Source organism: Gorilla gorilla, chromosome 13 (assembly GCF_029281585.2).
Source record: "Gorilla gorilla gorilla isolate KB3781 chromosome 13, NHGRI_mGorGor1-v2.1_pri, whole genome shotgun sequence".
Lineage (NCBI taxonomy): Eukaryota > Metazoa > Chordata > Mammalia > Primates > Hominidae > Gorilla > Gorilla gorilla.
Window position 1 is genome coordinate 88222640 of NC_073237.2, and position 20372 is coordinate 88243011.

The following is a 20372-nucleotide window of genomic DNA, read 5'->3' on the forward strand; positions in this document are numbered from 1 at the left end:
TGCCATGCCCAAGGCTCTGACCCCTGGGGGAAGGGTGAAGCCACCATTTATCCAGGCCCATCCTCTTGCAAACCCAGGCTCAGAACTGTGATACTATACTACACTATCCTGCTACTGCAAAGAAACACAGCCCGGCCTTCTGTGGTTCTTTGCTTTCTTTTCGTACTACCCTTTCATAAACATGCATGTATGTACAGATGTGCCCACTTGACGGGCCACCTTTAGCGTCAGTGTTTCTGTGCTCTGGACAGGTCCGAGGCAAACTTCCAAACTCTGTAATCAATCAACTCCTTTCGCTCATGGGAACGCACTGAACACACATGGTTTTTAAACCAATCACTTGTGGGTTAACAACAACAACAAAAAAGTCAAGAGGTTATCAAATCCCAACAAACAAAAAGCACAGTAGAAAGCATTCTATTCTATGCTTGAGAAGTTGCTCCACTTCCAGAAATGGAACTGAGAGAATCCCACCTTAGAGCACTGAATTTGACTTATAAATGCCGGGAGCTTGCAGCATCCAGGGAATAAAATTTTCTGTCAAATTTCATCTGATGGTCATTTTTTTCACCTTGATAAGCAAATGCATCTTCCTAAGTGCATCATGAATATGCAGCTGTTTCTGCCTCGCAGGGTTATTTGTGATCACTCCACTTAAAGAACAGCTCCCATCCCACATGCAGTCCCAGGGCCCCTGCAGCCCCCTGCTCCAGGAGCCTTGGCACAGCCCCGCCCCAGGCCCACAAGGAAGCTCCCGGGTGAGAGGTTTGCAGCGCATCTGAAACAAAGGACTGCAATACATTTTCCCAAGGAAATATCAGAGTCTATGGAATGACTCAAGTTGGATTCTCGGCCATTAATATGGCCTGTCTGCTTCTCATCACTTGCCCCCTCCCCCTCAACTGCATCCTCTGCTTCTCTTCGAACCGTGCTTCACAGCTGCCGTGTGATTTTTTCACAGAGTAAATCAGACTGCACCACCCCCCACACCAGACGCCCTCAACAACCGACAATCAAACACAAATTCCAGGACCTAAAGTGCTGTGCAGGGCGTAGCCCAGGGCTGCCCCATGAACTTTCCGTGATACTGGAACGTTTTAGATTTGTGCTACCCATTGTGGGAGCCTCTTGCCAAATTGAAATGTAGCTAGTACAACCAAGGAACTGAAATCGTAATTTTATTTATTCTAAATGACTTGAATTTCAAGAGCCTTCCAGCTGCCCTATTGAGATTCATGGGTTCAACCCTGGCTGACTCTGACCTCCACCTTGCCCCAGCCCATAAGCCAGGCATCTCCCCTGCGGTACCACCACGACACCAAGTCCCGCTTGACCCAGGGCCCCCGCTGGGCTTCGCACACACTTCCCTCTCGTTTTCACTTGGCCAGTGTCCACTCTTCAGATCTCAGCACAACCATCTATGCCCAGATTAAGAGATCTGTTCCTCTTCTACCCTCCCAAAACCTGATCTCTTCCTTTAGCCCACTTGCCACAACTCAGAATTTTATCATGACCTGACAGCTTGCCTTTCCCCAGACCTGTAAAATCCACACAGCAGAGAGCACAGTTCAGCCAACACATCCTAGGATCTCGCGCAGAGCCAGCTATGGGGGCAATCAGTAAGTATCTGTGGTCTGTCTGCACTGTGGGTTAAGTCAGGCTTTTGAGAAAGAAGTTGAGAATCTAACCAACAAAAACTATTTTTCTTCCTAAGGAAATGTGGTCCCCAAGGCCAGTCTACTAAACAAGCTTTCAGAGCATGCGTTTACTACATTTAACATCCTACAGAGGATGGAATCCTCTTAAGCCTCCAAGCACCAGGCACCAGCCTCACTGCCACCCTGCATGCTGGGCAGAGCTCCACCTGCTCTTGGTTTTAAACAACTGACCTCCATGAGGAAGCTGTGCAGAGCCACTCCGTAGATTGGACAGAAATAAAGTGGCTGTTCTGGCAGTTGATTGTTATGGACTGAGTGGTGGTGCCCCCCAAACCCATAAGTTGAAGCTCTATCCCTCAATGTGATGATATTCGCAGGTGAGGCCTTTGGAAGGTAATTAGGGTTAGATGAGGTCATGATGGGGGTGTTATGAAAACACCGGGATTTGGTCTACGTCCTCCTGCTCCCCAAACAGAAAGCCAATCACTGAAACAACAAGCAGTGCCAAGGAAAAGGATTTTAATCGGCTTTAATCAGGTGCTGCAGCCAAGGAGATGAGAACTCAGTCTCAAATCCATCTCCCCAATGGACTAAAATTTGGGGTTTATACATCAGAGAAGGAATGTAACTATGTGTGAGAAAACAGGAACTAGGGAGGGGTAAGGAAGCAGACATGATGAAGGAGGGCCTGGAGAAGCATGATTCGATACTTTTTTGAGGGGTCTAGGCATCCTTTTCCTGAAGAAGGAAGTCAAGATAAAACAAATGTAAGTTTCAAACTTTAAGATCAGAAGGGTCAATTTCTCTGTTTATCCCAAAGAACGGCCTATAGGACTATTGGGTAGGTTTCAGCGGGGCCTCCATGACGGGAATAGTGTCCTTATGAGAAGAGAATCAAACATACCTCTGTCTCTCAACCGTATGAGGACACAGCAAGGCGGCAGCTGCCTGCAAGCCAGGAGGAGGGTCCTCTCCAGAACCCAACTGTGCTGGCACCTTGATCTTGGACCTCCAGCCTCCAAAACTAGGAAGTGTGTGTGTTGTTTCAGCTGCCTGGTCTGTGGTGCTTGCTAAGGCAGCCTGAGCTGACTGAGACAGGCTATCTGTGGCTATGGGGTGACACTATATGCATTAGCAAACACGTCAGTTCCTCAAGCCACAGGTCTGCATCCGGGGGAAACTTGTTCTATTGACCCTACAAATCTATGGTGCATTCCAGCGAGGTGTGCCAAGTGAGCATGGCTCTGACCACAGGCCCAGGGGAAGAACTGAAGCCACAAGACAGAATTCCAGGTGGCTGGGAGGAGGAGGGCCATCCATCTGCCCACTGAGACGTACACACACCTCTGGAGTCACATGCAACAGTAATCCAGCTCCTAAGGCTCCGCTCAGGCCCTTTCCCCATCTGCCAGGCCGCCATCTGTCCACCCACGCCTCCCTGCGTGTCACCTCCCACCTGTGGCCCCAACAGGCCCTCAATGCCCTCCAAGTCAAGAAACACAGGAATCAAGGTGGCATTCCACCATACCCACCACCAGGGGGCACCAAGGGGCCAGAGGACCCCCAGCGCCTTCCTTCAGGCAATGACAGTGCAAGATGAGCCTCAGCACAGGGCATTCGGAGAACATGGAGAGCACCTGCATGTCCCAGCTCACCTTTCAGAGTTGGAATCGGGCCGTCCTGCCCATCAAGGGGTCCTAAAGGGTCGTTCGGATCCAGAACCTCCACTTCACCTGGGAAAAAGAAACCAGGATAGGTATTAAACAAGTTTTCCTTTCAGGAGCCTTTAATTTGCTTCTTATGCAAAGACAACGGCATTCTAGCAAAACTACCCAGTATTTGTAGAAACAGAGGGATAAGACATTATGGTAACCTCTAGAGGGATTTTATAGTGATATAAAGATATGATGTAACAGTAAAAGTGATTTTGAAGCTTATCACAAGAATAGCAAATGCAGGAGCTTTGCAACACAGGTATGGAAATAAGTCAGTGGAGCCTGGGCTTCATTCAGAGAGGGACAGAGAGCGGGAAGGAGAGGGAGAGAAAGAAACCAAAGCACTGGCTGCAAAATCAAACACTTCTGTAGCCAGATGCCGCAGACTGCCCTCCAGATGGAGGTCCTGGTAATTGGGTAATAAATTCAGAGTTGGAGAATTTCCTAAGCAACTCATTCCCCTCCCCATCCCCAGACCCACTGGCAGCAGCCAAGTACCCACCCCACAATGTAAAGGACATAGATGGGCGCTGTGGCTTTTCACTTCCATCCTTCCTATCATTTCTAGTCCAAATTTACCCGTCCCCAAAAGCCAAGCCCTGAGCCATCTTTCATAAAATGTCCATGACCAGCCATTTAGAAGAAAAGTTTCTATTCTCTAAGTCTCCCTGCAAACCATACACCTCTCCCGGGGCAATCCTACCATTCTTCCTCGGGTTAACAGTTGCATGTATTTTACTCTTCCTCAACAATAGGTAAACCACATGGGGACAGCTGGTGCTGCACCCCTGGGGGAGGACGAGTGGTCCCATCATGGAAACCTAGACAGAAGCACCTCCGGCTACAGAACAGAGGCTGGCATCAGCTATGCAAGGCAGTCCATGGACTTCTGCTGAAGTATTAAAGACTTCAGTTTGGATTTGAAATTTTAAATCAGCACATTACACACACCATCACTCAGCACTGTTTAAATGTAGAGAGACCACATGAAATCAAACATACTTGCACTATATACACACATCGAAAAGAGACATAAAAATTATTAACTGCTTAGAAATTGACAAATGGTGTGAAACACTCAAATAAATACATACCCCAAAGAAAAATAAGCTTCACTAGCCCAATTTCCCTGTGGAAAAGAGTCCTAGCTCTTCCCAAGTCAGCTTCTAATTCAGAAATGGAGGCATTTTCACACGTGGAAATTTCACTTCCTCTGCCAGTCAAATGTGGTTAATAAACTCAGCATGTCCAATCACGAGATCTTTAGAACTGACACTTTAAGTTTCAACAAAACTAGGTTGTTATTGCTAATCTGAGAAACTAAGACACCACTTACATTTTGAAATTTTAAAGTGTTATCTTCCTATACTACATAGTTTGGGCTCACTCCAGACACTGCAGCCTTCTAAAGTCGATAAGCAAAATGTGACAGGAAGTATGTGAACTTGTAGGATGGGTACAAGTGAAAACAGGGCTCAGTGTTTTCAGCAGAACCCAATAGGGTTTCTCCTAACCCATAAAAAGAGCTAAGAATACCACCTTTCCTCCAAAATAAACAAAACATGGAAATAATAACAACAAAACTGCCACACACACACACACACACACCCCATCATCATCATCATCATCAAAATGTTATTATTAGTTATCTGGAATTATAGGTAATTTAAATTTCTTTTATTTCAATTTAAATGGTTCTACTGTGAACAAGTATCAATTTTTTAATGGTGTGTGACATAATTCACACACTATAAAATTCACCATTTTAAAGTGTGCAATTGAGTGGTTTTCAGTACATTCTCAAGGTTGTGCAATGATCACCACTATGAAATTCCAGAACATTTCATCATCTCCCCAAAAAACCTCATTCCCATTAGCAGTCATCCCCCCACCAACTCTATCCTGTCTGCTTCAGCCCCTGGTAACCACGAATCTGCTGTCTCTATGGATTTACCTATTCTGGACATTTTCTATAAATGAAATCATATAATATGCAGTATTCTAAACAAGCATCAATTTTATAATTATACTTTTCAAAATGCATGCCCTGTAGTAGCAAAAAGAAAAAAAAAAGAAAGCATGCTGTGTACCACGGGATTAATAAACAAGGCCATTAATTTGGCTCACTCAGACCACTTCCCAGACTCGGGGGGTCTGACTCCACAAGGAGAAGGGGATGTGGAAAACATACATGAGGCCGCAGAGATGACTGAAGTATGAAAGGGAGGAACTACCCCAAAATGCCAGAGCTACTAGGATTGCTGCTCCCAAGGTGGAGCAATTTAGGAGCAGCCAGGCTGGCCTGGTGGGGAGACCTGCACATGCCCTCACTCCTGCTGCACACAAGCAGGGAGGAATGGCTGGTGACTCGGAGGATCAGGGAACGCTTTCAACTTGGCCAGTTTAGGGGCCACCACAACGGATGTTGCAATGGGTACACATATTGAGCACGTGCTTCTGCACCTAATGGGCTATCATCGTTCCTGACCGAATGCCTTTGTGACAACCTCACAACACCACAACCTGCCTTGGTGGTGACTGCCAACCCGATATGGCTGGTGACTGATCACGGTCGTGCGCCCTGCAACATCTCCTCGGTGCCTGTCCTGAGTCGTTCTTTACATAAAGGCCTTTTCGGTTTTCACCTGGTGCAGGCACCCTTGCACCCCAGCTAGATGATGAGCTCACCAGGCAAGGTCCCTATCCTCGTTAGTTGCCTGAATTTAGCTGGAGGAGCAAGAGAGAGGCCACGTGGCCTTCTGGACCATCAGAAAAGAGATTCTGAGAGGAGATTCATCTGTCCTGACTCTTCAGGGCTTCAATATATTTTTCTCCTGAATATGAGGACACTACTCTAGCCAAACCCACACGTCCTTTGTTTGGGTAAAATGCTCTTAAGTGTGCCCTACATGACCATCAAGAATGTCATCCGTATGACAGGCACAGTGCCCTGACTTTTCTCCGCTGGACCTGGGTCATTTTCACTGTAAAAACATCACAGAGTGGCGAGGTGAAGCCAGAAGGAAACTCAACCCTTGGGTAGATGAGTAGGGGAGTAGTGATTTATAAGCTTCTTTTAGTTTTTTGATACTTTTTAAAGAGAGGAAAACATTTAATATGAAACAAAAATTTAAGTGTGGCTGGTATAATGAAATGACACATTCAATATCTAGTTTTATCCATGTCAAAAACACACACGACACTCTAGAAGCAAAGACTAAATATAACGTGGTATCCTGGTCAGGACCCTGGGACAGAAAAGGGATATTAGGTAAAAACTAAGGGAAAATGAATAGTGTGAACATTAGTCAAGAATAATGCACCCGTATTATTGGGCAAATGTACCATGCCAAGGTAAGGTGTTAACAATAGGGGAAACTGGGTGTGGGGTGTGTGGGGGCTCTATGTACTGTCATCACAACTTTTCTATAAATCTAAAACTAAAGTAAAAAGTTTACTGAAGAACAATTACACATTTCCATCACCTTGTTCAATCCCTTAAAACCAAGGCTCACAAGTAGAACTGCACAAAACATTCTACCTCCAAACACTTATACATTTTTCTTTTTTTCAAGACAGAGTTTCGCTCTTGTTGCCCAGGCTGGAGTGCAGTGGTGGGATCTCAGCTCGCTGCAACCTCTGCCTCCCTGGTCCAAGCGATTCTCCTGCCTCCGTCTCCCAAGTAGCTGGGACTGCAGGTGCCCACCACCATGCCCGGCTAATTTTCGTATTTTTAGTAGAGGCGGTGTTTCACCATGTTGGCCAAGCTGGTCTCAAACTCCTGACCTCAAATGATCCACCCACTTCAGCCTCCCAAAGTGCTAGGATTACAGGCATGAGCCACCGTGCCACCGTGCCTGGCCAATACTTTACATTCTTAATGACGCAATCCCTGGTAAATGGCCTCAAAGCCAAGTATGCACCCTAACCCTATGAAGAGAATCTGACACAGATTCACTGGATTTAATATGTTATTCAATGATTTATACAGCATGCTGGCAAATATTTAGAAATTAAAACATTTTGGAAAATGTTGGATTTTTCAGCTGAGTCCTACAGGAATTGTCATTGGCATGGAGACATCAGCTCTTAAGCAGGAATTTGTAGCATATTCTTGGAAGCACTTTATGAATGTCTTGTATATTCCAGGCTGAACCAATTGGTGTCTACAGAATGGCCAAAGTGAAAGGGTTCACTGTTGATAGGGATGATGCCTGGTTGCTGTTAAGAGAGTCACATCAGGCCTGCAATAGCTGGAGGTGCAGATTCTGAAGAATTAGAAATTATATAACCAGGCCAGGCACAGTGGCTCACGCCTGTAATCCCATCACTTTGGGAGGCCAAGGCGGGTGGATCACGAGACCATCCTGGCTAACACAGTGAAACCCCGTCTCTACTAAAAATACAAAAAATTAGCCGGGCATGGTGGCGGGCGCCTGTAATCCCAGCTACTCGGGAGGCTGAGGCAGGAGAACGGCGTGAAGCTGGGAGGCGGAGCTTGCAGTGAGCCGAGATCACGCCACACTACTCCAGCCTAGGCGACAGAGCAAGACTCCGTCTTAAAATAAATAAATAAATAAATAAATAAATAAATAAATAAATAAATAAATTATATAACCATCAAACAAAACTCTTCTGAAAACCTTCTTTCAACACGGACCTCTGATGTGACATCTTGATTTATGGCATCAATAAGATAAGATAAATTGGGCTGGCGCAGTGGCTCATGCCTGTAATCCCAGCACTTTGGGAGGTCGAGGCCCCGGGTGGATCACCTGAGGTCAGGAGTTTGAGACCAGCCTGGCCAACGTGGTGAAACCCCATCTCTACTAAAAATACAAAAATTAGCCAGGCATGGTGGCAGGTGCCTGTAATCCCAGCTGCTTGGGAGGCTGAGGCAGGAGAATCGCTTGAATCTGGGAGGTGGAGGTTGCAGTGAGACAAGATGGCGCCATTGCACTCCAGCCTGGGTGACAGAGCAAGACTCCATCTCAAAAAGAAGATAAATTTATACCTGCAAAGTAGCAAGCACGTCTGTTCTGATTCCCAGGCTCTACCTCTAGTATCACAATCATTCTCTCATTAACAGCAGTCACACCATTTAGCAAGCATTTATTAATGAAGTCTCACCTACGCCCTTGGATTTGAGTCCATGGTGCTATTCTGGTTTTGATTTGCGTTTCTTTTAAACATGCTTTGTTATTCAGACTGTTCATCCATTCATCTCTTCACCTGTTGATCTGAATCGGTATGCTTACTGTGATGCAATTAGATGCAGTCTTCAGAATGTTCAGACAACTTCAAAGCAGCCTCTTTTTAATTAGTAAGGGTATTTTATTCACCAGAGCTTGGCATTCTTGGATTTGGTTGTCCTCATGTGAAGGTATAATTTGCAGGATGTGTGAAAGAACAGAAGTCACGGCAGGGAAAAAGCACAGCCTGAGAAGGTGACGGTGCTGCAAACCAGACACCCCCTGAATGAATGGCAAGGACAGATTTCACAATGAGCTACGCAGCGAGCAAGCTCTGTGCACCCACTGTCCCACTTGCACGTGCAAATGTCACTCATGTGTTCCACAACAACTACTCAGCTCGGCAACACGTCAGATCAAAAACACCCATGATGCTAGAAAGGCAACAGTTAAGGAAGAAAAGTTAAAAATTGGGAAGGAGCAGCGTATAAAGTCCCGAAAGGGTAAGGCTATTATTAGTCTGGGACCTGGGTCAGGAGAGGTATGTCAATAGCAAAGAGCCTTGAGACTGTTTCGGGGAATGCTCTCACTAAGACACTGCACCCTGTGTTTTAATTGCAGCTAGAAAACCAAACAGCATTCCAGGTGGGCTGCCAGTACCTAATTGGTAGTGGTCTTAACAGTCTGTAATTTTTTATTTTCATTATTTCTAACTGAGTTGAGTAAATACTAGCCTCTGGTCTTATATTCCTTCAACGGCTGGCTTAACTCTACTTTGGAAATAGGGAGTTAAAACTCATCAACTTGAAAACGGAGTAACCGTTTCACCAATTTGAACTTTGCTTCGATTCCACTTCTACAGCAAACATATTAAACCTCCAAGTGAGTCAATGTACCAGCCCAACTCCCTTCAACCTTGCCTTCATAAAGCTCTTTCTACTTTCTGTCTCTGACAGCCCCCAGAGCCCCCAACAAAAGCCCACTATCAGGGGCCAAAGGAATATTTAGCTGAAGGGGGAGAGAGGCCGCTCAGGCGGCTGAATTGAGGCCTTTCACAGACCTTCTCTCTTCCCAGCATCCACAGCCCTGGCAGCGGTGAGCCCGGCCGGGCTGGGAGGCCAAATGCCGCACCTCCACCCCCACCAGATACAGTGAGAAGGTGAGGTCCCCTCCCTGTGACAGGGAGCTGAGGCTTGCTTTCTCTTAAGTGGCTGCTTGTTTCTGCACCAAAACCAGCAGAAAAGGAGCAAACAGAAATGCTAAGTAAAGGCTCCAGGTTTCTTGTATCTTTTCATCTAGTTTCAAGGAAGTAGCTCTTGAATATTAGTTACTCCCATGCATACAAAAGGTTACTCTGTCACCTTGAATCTCTGGAAAGTTTTTAATTAAAGGGAGGGATGTAAAAAAGAAAAAAAAAAACACCCTGATTAGAAAAGAAACTGCATTATCCTTTGGCAGCGAAAGCAGATGTCTTCCATTTGCTTAAGGCTTTTCAGGGGTGTCCAATCTTTTGGCTTCCCTGGGCCACACTGGAAGAAGAATAATTGTCTTGGGCCACACATAAAATATACTAACACTAATGATAGCTGATAGCAAAAACAAAAAAAAAACAAAAACAAAAACAAAAAAACCCCTCATAATGTTTTAAGAAAGTGTACGAAGTTGTGTTGGGCTGCATTCAAAGCCATCCTGGGCTGCATGTGCCGCGGGTTAGACAAGCTTGCTTTAAGTTAAGGCCAGGTCTGGAGCAGGCTCCACCTCCATCAACCAGGAATCCAGGTCCCAGGCCATGTAGCCAGAGGCTAACCCAGAGGGGGTTCAAAAGCAGAAGATTCTCTGGCAGCCAGAATTTGCTTCAGAGTCTTGGAATCAAACAGGGGTAAATGTCTGCTATGATCACAGGAAGTAGCAGTGATTCTTTTTAAGGCAGCTTCTGTGTTGGTTTCCTAAGGCAGCCACAACAAAGCCGCACAGATGGGGCAGCCTAAACAATGGAAACGCCTTGTCTCAGTTCAGGAGGCTGGAAGGCCAGGATCAAGGTGTCAGTAGGGCAGGTTCCTTCTGCGGCCGGGAGAGAGGATCTGCTTTAGGTCACTCCTTGCTGGCAGACCGTGGCTTCTCCTTCCATCTCCTCATTGTCCCTCCATGCACACTGTCTTTCCATCCAAATCTCTCTTCTTACAGGTCACCAGTCCCATAGGATGAGAGCCCTGATGACCTCCTTTTACCTTAGTTACCTGTGTAAAAACCCAATCTCCAAATAAGGGCACATTCTGAGACACAGAGGACTAGGACTCCTGTGTTTCTATTTTCGGGGACACAATTCAACCCATAAGGGAAAGCATTATTTGTCTTCAAAACTTAGTGCTGACTTGAGAATGATACACGCAACGGCAAGGCTCAGCCTCACAGTAAGTGCCTCGCTGAGAAGGGATGGATAAGCTCTCTGGGCTAAGTACAGGTGTGCTGGGACTGCTCGCATGCCCAGGAACTGCCAACTTGTTAGTGACTCTAGCACCCCAAACCCCTCCCTTCTGAGGCCAACTCTCACTTATATGGAAGCCACCTCCAACCCTCACAGCCATCTGCTGAGACCAGCGGTCCTCCCACTTCACCCCTCCAGGGTTTCAGCTGCAGCTGCAGCCCCGCCCTAGGCCTAGTCTTGTGCCCAAATGAGCTTTTCAGCTCTTACCTCCTTGGCTGACATTTCTTTTTCTCATAATATTTACACCAATGCCACTCCACGGCTCGGTGAGCCTGGAGGGCACACCAGGGATGGAGGTGGCGCTGGCCTTCTGCAGCCTGACTGCTGTGGGTAACGACCCTGTTCAGCATTCACACAGCCCCCATTCCACGCACATCGTGCTCACAACCTCCCCACTCCACTGCCCACGTCTGGATCTTTTCCTGCCTCCACCCGCTTCCAAGTCTGTCCTCCTCCCCAGTCCTCTGAATGGAAAAGCTTTCCCTCTCTTTGCATCCTGACTCCTTGAGGGCTTGCTTTAAATAACACCAGAACACCCACAACTCCCAAACCACCTGTCCAGGCCAGACCGCTCCCCCGAAAGCCAACTCAGAAATCCCACCCCCTGCTCACACCTCCACTTGCATGTCCAGGAGACACCATGCTTGACCTGTCCACACCACAGCCCGGCCTCCACACACCTGTGCCCTGTGGGGCTGCCCAGCTGCAACAGTGCTGACTCCACCCTGCTCCCAGCTAAGGCCACAAGGCTGGAGTTCGCCTTGACTCCTTTCCTCTCAAATCCCACACCCAATCCATCACGAAATGCTGTTTGCTCTATCTGTAGAATGTATCAGGACCTGCCCTGCTAACATGCTGTGGGCGACTGCAGCACCCCCCGGCCCCCACCTGCTCTCCATGCAGCAGCCACAGGAAGCCTCTCAAAGGGGCTTCAAATCCTGTCACCTACAAAACATGGGTGAAGTTCAGACGCATCAGGTGGGGTGCAGGAAGCCAGATACAAAGATGCGTGCTGTGCAGTTCCACCCACACTAAGTTCAAAGGTAGGCAGACGTCATCCGTGGTGATGGCAGTCAGAACACAGTTGGCTTCAATGCCTGGGTGGGAGCAGGTTGCTGGGAGTTGCTGGTGTGGCTGCTGTTAGGTGGGTGTATATACCACGTTAACATTCATCAAACTATACACTGGCAATTTATGTACTTTTGTAGACGTAAATTACATTTACAAAGTTTACCGAATTTTTAAAAAATCTTTCTCATACAACACTACATCCTTGAGCAAGGCCCTCCCTGGCCCTACTCAAAATGTCAAATACTTCCCTCCACATGTACACACACAGTCCTAACCTAACCACTCCCTACTTGCTTTTCTGTTTAACTTTTCCCTTAATGCCTTCCATGAGGCGACTGGCTGTTTATTTTTCTGTCTCGCCTTCATGGGGCCAGGAGATTCTGTGTGCTCACTGCCACCCCCAGCACCTGAAGAGCAGCATGCAAGTTGCTCATTAGGTGGATGAATGAATGAATGAATGAATGCTCCTGTACTCAGTACTTTCCAGCATCTTCCCACTTGCTCAGAGGAAAAGCTAGCTCCCTTCACTAGCCCTACACACATGGACATGGGTACACACACATATACACACACACACACACAGAGTTTGCTCCTGGGGTGGCCTCTAATCCTCATCTCTCCCTCCCTCAGCTCCAATTCCAGCCGCTCCCCTGCAGTTTGCATTTATTCTTTCCTCTGCCTGGAAAATGCTTCCCCATATGTGCATGTGGTTCGACGCCTCACTTGTTTCAGGGTCCCTGTGCATATGGTTCACCCCTCACGTTGTTTCAGGCCCCTGTTTCAGTGTGAGTTCCTACACAAGGCCTCCCCTGGACAACCTGAAGCCTACTTAGCCCTACTCTCAGACTGCTGTCTTCCTTGCTGTATTTCTCTCCAGAGCACTGTGTGTGCACACATGCATCTGGTTCACCATCTGTCTTTGCATCAGAATGTTGCATCAGAATGAAACTCCAGAGTCTAGGTGATGGTCATCTGTCCCACCCCTGGAATAGAGCCCAAGATGCACTAGGCACTCGAAAAATATCTGATGAGTAAACAAATACTTTGGTGACCACCATCATGTTCATTTTGCACAAGGAGTCTCTGAGTTTTGGCTCACTGTCTGAAGGCTGGGGCCAGGACTCATATCTGCTCCAGATGTGGGGTGGTGCCTGCTACACCAGAGGCCAATGACAGTGTCACAGTTCAGAGCCCCTGCGACACGGCTCTGTGGCCCTTGAGATCTGCTGCAGGGCATGGGCTCCTGTTCCTCCACAACACTGGAGAGCACTGACCTGCTCCACTGGCTTTGAACCTGAAATGCCCCGAAATTCTCCAGGAACTATGGCAGGCCCAAGGTTCCACAATCTCTCTGACAACATCCCCTTTTACATGTGCATATATATCTTTACAACTCCAAAGAAACTCCCATAACTTTAAAACTCTACCATACACTACTCAACCATAGAAAGAGCCAACTGATACAACATACACACGACAGAAGCGTCTCCAATACATTTCACTAAGTGAAAGAAGCCAGACTCAAAAGGCAATATAGCTTGCACCAGTGGCTCATGCCTATAACCCCAGCACTTAGGGAGGATCACTTGAGCCTAGGAGTTCAAGACTAGCCTGGGTAACATACGGAAACCCTGTTTCTAACAAACAAACAAACAAAAAAAAAAGCCAGGTATGGTGGTGTGCATTTGTGATCCCTGACACTCCACAGACTGAGGTGAGAAGATCTCTTGAGCCTGGGAGGTTGAGGCAGCAGTGAGCCATGATCATGCCACTGCACTCCAGTCTGGGCAATAGAGCAAGACTCTGTCTCTAAATAAATAAATAAATAAATAAATAAATAAATAAATAAATGGGCAATATACTAGAGAATCCACTTCCAGAGTGGCAGAGTGATATCTAGGATGAACTTGCTCTCTGCTGACACCAACAAAAATATGAAGTGAAAACTGTCTATTCAAGGGAACCTGCTGAACCTTGATAAGAAGGTGGGTCTGTGACCAGTTAACCTGGGCTACTCCCACTGCCCCTCCCTCCCCAGCTCAATGGTGAAGTAGCCAAGGCCACCAACCTCGCAGACAGTGAGAGACTCCACTCTTGGAGCTCTGTGAAAAGTACTGGCCCCATAACAGAGTCAACGTTTTGTCTGGACTTGCAGCACTCTGGGAAATCTCTAGATTCGCCTCAGAACTCAGCTGGGGGCGGAGGGGTAGGGAAGGTGGCAGATGGCAGATACCCCTGTGGCATTATGAAAACAACAGCAAACTGCTGGCAACCTCAGCTGCCTAGAGCTGACCATAACTGCAGTTAACATGAGTCCGACCCTGAATTTAAAAGGAAATCCTAAAGAATTAGAGGACCTACGGAACTTCAAAAGCTCTGACACATTCCCGGGGAAGGGAAGAGGTTGTATGCATGCCCAGAAAAGACCTGGGACAGGAGAGGACACCACAGTCACTCCTCTCTGGGTGACAATGAGACCCTGTGCAATCCGGAAATGAAAGCTGAAGCCGTCTTTACAAACTCCCTGAAGCTGGACAGCATGTCGTCTCCGTCTCATACAGATCCTTGATGAAAGGTGTCAGAAACACAGGCAAGGCATGTATGGAAAGGAAATCTGAACAGTGACTGGCTAATTATATACAATTTTACTGGCTCGGATGTGACCCCACAGAATCCAGGGTTTAAAAATAAAAAGAGGCTGGGTGTGGTGGCTCACGCCTGTAATCCCAGCACTTTGGGAGGCTGAGGTGGGTGGATCACTTGAAGTCAGGAGTTCAAGACCAGCCTGCATAATATGCTGAAACCCCATCTCCACCAAAAATACAAAAATTAGCCCTGAGTGGTGGTGGGTGCCTGTAATCCCAGCTACTCAGGAGGCTGAGGCAGGAGAATCACTTGAACCCAGGAGGCTGCAGTGAGCAGAGATCAGGCCACTGCACTTCAGCCTGGGAGACAGAACAAGACTCTGTCTCAAAATAAATAAATAAATAAAATCTTTCTTTTTATTTATTTATTTAAAAATTAGCAGATAACTCAGTGGTCACACATTACAGGAAATACATAAACCAGAGAACTAGTCAAGGAAAGCTGCTAAACTAACAGTAACGAGGCAAACACCATCAACCATCAAATAAAAAACAAAAAGAAAAAACACAGCATCAACAACAAACTTTGAAGGGTATGGTGATTTGCTACCTGAATTGTCCAATTTTTAACAGAGAATCACAAGACATGCCAGGAAACAAGAAAGTATGTCACATGCACAGAATGGGGGGGAAAAGTGGCCAACAGAAAATGTCCCTAAGAGGTCAAGATTTGGGACTTAACAGACAAACACTTTATCAGCACCACATGCTAACCAACTGAGCTAACCAGCCATACAACAAAGACTTTAAATAAGATGTTATAAATATGTTCAAAAAAAATAAAGAAAAGGATATGTGAAGAATTTTAAATTACAATAACTTTATCTTCCTGAATAGAGAATAGTAATAAGGTGATTAAAAGCATCAAACAGAAATTCTGGAGTTGAAAGTGCCATAAGTGAAATTCACTAGACAGACTCAACAACAGATTTGAGCAGGCAGAAGAAAGAATCAGTGAACTGTGAACTGGAAGGCAGGTCAATAGAGATTATCTAGTCTGCAAAGAAAACAGAATGAAGGCTAAAAATGAACAGAGCCTAAGAGACCCGTGGGGCACTATCAAGAATACCAACACACACATAATAGGAGTCCAGTAGGAGAAGAGAAAGGAGGAGGAAAAAATACTTGAAGAAAACATAACTGAAAACTCACCAAGTTTGATAAAAGTATTAATTTACACATTTGAGAAACTCAAAGAACTCCAAGTTGGATAAACTCTAAGATATCCACGACCGGGCACATCATAGACTGTTGAAAGACAGAATCTTGAAAGCAGCAGGAGAAGCGGTTTATCTCGTAAAAGGGATCTTCAATAATGTTAAAAGCTGGCTTCTCATCAGAACCCAGGGGGACAACACAATCATAGTGTTGGGGGAAAAAAAAAAAAAGATTTTTCAATCAAGAATTCAATATGCAGGCCGGGCACGGTGGCTCACTCCTGTAATCCCAGCACTTCGGGAGGCCGAGGTGGGCAGATCACCTGAGATCAGGAGTTCAAGACCAGCCTGGCCAACATGGTGAAACACCATCTCTACTAAAAATACAAAAATTAGCCAGGCGTGGTGGTGGGCACCTGTAATCACAGCTACTCAGGAGGCTGAGGTGGAGAATCACTTGAACCTGGGAGGCAGAGGTTGCAGTGAGCTGAGATGGTGCCGCACTCCAGCCTGGGTGACAGAGCGAGACTCCATCTCAAAAAAAAAAAAAATCAATATCCAGCCAAACTCTTCTTCAGAAATGAAGGACAATTTAAAAAGGTTGATCATAGAAGTAGAGAGTAGAATAGTGGCCACTAAAGGGTGGGTAGAGGAAGGAGAAGAAAGGATTGGGGGAGGTCGGTCAATGGGTTCAAAGTTACAGTTACAAAGAGTGAGTTCTGGTGAGTAACAATGTAATGTATATTTCACAATAGCTAGAAGAGAAGTTTTTTAATGTTGTCACCACAATGAAATAATAAATGTTTAAAGTGATGGACATGGTACTTACCCCAATTTGATTATTATACAATGCATACATGCACTGAAATATCAGACTGTGCCTCATAAAAATACAGAATTATTGCATCAATTTTACATAAAAATTAAATTTAAAAAATGAGAAAATCTATCATTAGCAGACTACCCTATAAGAAATAGTCAAGAGTCCTTCAAGATGAAATAAAAGAACACTGGATAGGAATTTTATTCACATGAAGAGATAAATAAAAGAGTACTAGTAAAGGTAACTAGGTACTATGAAAGACAGTATAAACATGTTTTTTTGTAATTCTTTTATTCATTTACTTGTTTTAAAAGACTACTGCATTAAGCCCCAATTGTAAGACCGTGTTGATGGACTAATAGCACATCAGATATAAAGTCTATGACACTAATAGTTCAAAAGAGAGGGAAGGGAAGCAAGATATTTTGCAGGAAAATTTTTGTATGCTACCAAAATTAAGTTAGTACTAATCCAAACTAGATTTTAAAAAATTTAAGATGAAGCCACTAAGAAAATAACCCAATCAAATATATATAAACAAATACTAAGGGAATTTTAAAAGTATATTAAGAACTATCTAATGCAAACAAGGGCAGAAATAGAGAAATACAAAAGACACAATTATGACATGCAGAAAACAAGTAGCAAAATGGTAGAAGTAAAGCGTACCATATTGGTAAGTAAGTTAAATGTAAGTGGGTAAAAAAGGCAAATCAAAACACCAAGACTGGCAGAATGGATTTAAAAAAAACACTACCCAAACATAGGCTGCCTACAAGCAACACACTTCGAATTCAAAAACACAAATAGGTTTAAAAGATGTATCATAAAACAACCACCATGAGAAATCTGGAGTGGCTACACTAGTATCAGACAAAATAAACTACAGTCATGTGCTCCATAACTAAGAACCACATATAAAACAGTGGTCCCATAAGATTACGATGGAGCTGGAAAATTCTTATCGCCTAGTTACATTGTAGTGTGATGCATTACTCACAGGCTTATAGTGATGCTGTCTAAGCAAACCCACTGCTCTACCAGTCATATAAAAGTACAGCACAGGCCGGGCACAGTGGCTCATGTCTGTAATCCCAGCACTTTGGGAGGCCGAGGAGGGCAGATCACAAGGTCAGGAGATCAAGACCATCCTGGCCAACATGATGAAACCCCTGTCTCTCCAAAAAAAAAAAAAAAAAATACAAAAATATAGCTGGGTGTGGTGGCAAAAGCCTGTAATCCCAGCTACTCGGGAGGCCAAGGCAGAATAATCGCTTGAACCTGGGAGAAGGAGACTGCAGTGAGCCAAGATCACGCCACTGCACTCCAGCCTGGTGACAGAGCGAGACTCCGTCTCAATTAAAAAAAAAAAAAAGTACAGCACATAAAATTATGTCCAGTACATAATACTTGATAATGACAATAAAGGACTATGTTGTTGGTTTATGTACTTACTATACTATACTTTCTATCATCATTTTACAGTGTACTCCTACTTTTAACTGTTAAACAGCCCCAGGCAGGTCCCTCAGGAGGTATCCAGGAGAAGGCATTGTTATCACAGGAGTTGACAGCTCCATGTGTGCTACTGTCCTTGAGACCCTGCAGTGGGACAAGATGTGGAGGTGGACGACAGTGATATGGATGGTATGGACCTTGTGTTGGCCTAGGCTAATGTGTGTGTTTGTGCCTTCGTTTTTAGTTTTAAAAAACTGAAAATAAGAAAGCTTCTAGAATAAAAACATAAAGAAGAAATATCTTTATACAGCTGTGCATGTGTTAGTGCTTTAAGTGTTTTTACAACAGAAAGTTTAAAAAATTTATATAGTAAAAAGGTTACCTTAAGCTAAGGTTAATTTATTATTGAAGAAATAAATATTTTTATAAACAGTCTAGCCTAAGTGTCCAGTGTTTATAAAATCGACAGCAGTGTACAGTAATGCCCTAAGCCTTCACATTCACTCACAACTCACTCACTGATTCACCCAGAGCAACTTCCAGTCCTGCAAGCTCCATTTGTGGTAAGTGCCCTATGCAGATGGTGCATTGAAATCTTTTATACTATATTTTTACTGTACTTTTTCTATGTTTAGATACACAAGATACACGAATACCACTGTGTTATAATTGCCTATAATATTCAGTCAAGTAACATGCTGTACAGGTTAATAGCCTTGAAGCAATAAGCTCTACCATATAGCTTAGGGGTATAGTAGGCTAAACCTTCTAGGTTTGTGTAAATACACTCTATGATGCTCACACAATGACAAAATAGCCTGGTGACATATTTTTTCAGAATGTTTCCTACCACTAAGAGATGCATGATCGTATAAGGCAAAAATCATTACTAGAAACAAAGAAGGACATTTTATACTGCTAAGAGGGTCAACCCATCAATCTATTATAAATGTATATGAACTTAACAACAGAGACCCACAATATGTGAAGCAGAAACTTACAGAAATAAAAGGAGACATAGATAATTCAACAATAACTGGAGATGTCAACACTCCACTTTCGATAACAGAAGAACTAGACAATACATCAGTAAGAAAATAGAAGACTTGAACAACATTATAAACCAACTAGATATAACACGAACAGAACACTCGACCCCAAGTGCAGAATGTATGTTCTTCCCAAGTGCACATAAAACATTCTCCAAGATACTAGGCCTTTAATACATTTAATACATAACCTTTAATACATTTAATACATAACCTTTAATACATTTAAAAAGATTAAAAATCAAAAAGTATGTTTAACCACAATGGAATGAAATTAGAAATCAGCAGAAGAAAATTTAGGAAATTCACAAATATATGAAAACTAAACAAAACATTCTTAAATAACCAACAAGGCACAGAAGAAATCACACACAAAAATTAGAAAATACTTTGGGATGAACAGAAATGAAACACAACATAAAATTTAAGGGCCACAGCTAAAGCAGAGAAAAATTTACAGCTCTAAATTTTCAGTCTACTTTTTAGAAGATTTTAAATCAACAGCCTAACTTTACACCTTAAGGAATTAGAGAGGGAAGAACAAACTAAACCTAACGCTAGCAGAAGGAAGGAAATAACAAAGATTTGAAGGGAGATAAATAAAATAGAAATCAGCAAAACAACAGAGAAAAATCAATGAGACCAAAAGTTGGTTCTATTTTTTTTTTTTTTTTTTGAGACGGAGTCTCGCTCTGTCGCCCAGGTTGGAGTGCAGTAGTGCAATCTCAGCTCACTGCAAGCTCCGCCTCCCGGGTTCACACCATTCTCCTGCCTCAGCCTCCTGAGTAGCTGGGACTACAGGCGCCCGCCACCACACCCAGCTAATTTTTTGTACTTTTAGTAGACACTGGGTTTCACCGTGTTAGCCAAGATGGTCTCGATCTCCTGACCTTGTGATCCGCCCACCTTGGCCTCCCAAAGTGCTGGGATTACAGGCATGAGCCATGCGCCCAGCCAAGGCCTGGTTCTTTGAAAAGATACTGGCAAACTTTAGCTAGACTGACCAAGAAAAGACTCAAATTATTAATATTAAGAACATTAAAAATGAAAGGCAGGGATTACGTTGACCTTCAGAAATAAAAAGGACTACAAAGGAATATTACGAACAATTGTGTCCCA

The 20372-nt window shown here is 44.5% G+C and overlaps 1 protein-coding gene across 14 annotated transcripts in view; it reads right to left on the reverse strand.

Moving 5' to 3' along the window:
- The window catches only part of ROR2 (receptor tyrosine kinase like orphan receptor 2), a 232264-nt gene that overhangs the window by 55964 nt on the left and 155928 nt on the right, over nucleotides 1–20372 (reverse strand). For 13 of the 14 annotated variants that reach the window (XR_010130279.1, XM_055349868.2, XM_055349871.2 and 10 more), the window contains one exon: nucleotides 3314–3391. Coding sequence is in view for 6 of the 14 variants with exons in the window: in XM_055349868.2 (XP_055205843.2) it covers nucleotides 3314–3391 (78 nt within the window). In the remaining 8 variants the exon portion in view is untranslated. Of the gene's footprint in view, nucleotides 1–3313; nucleotides 3392–8503; nucleotides 9004–20372 lie in introns of those variants that run through there. The other variant, XM_019034254.3, reaches the window with a different exon arrangement.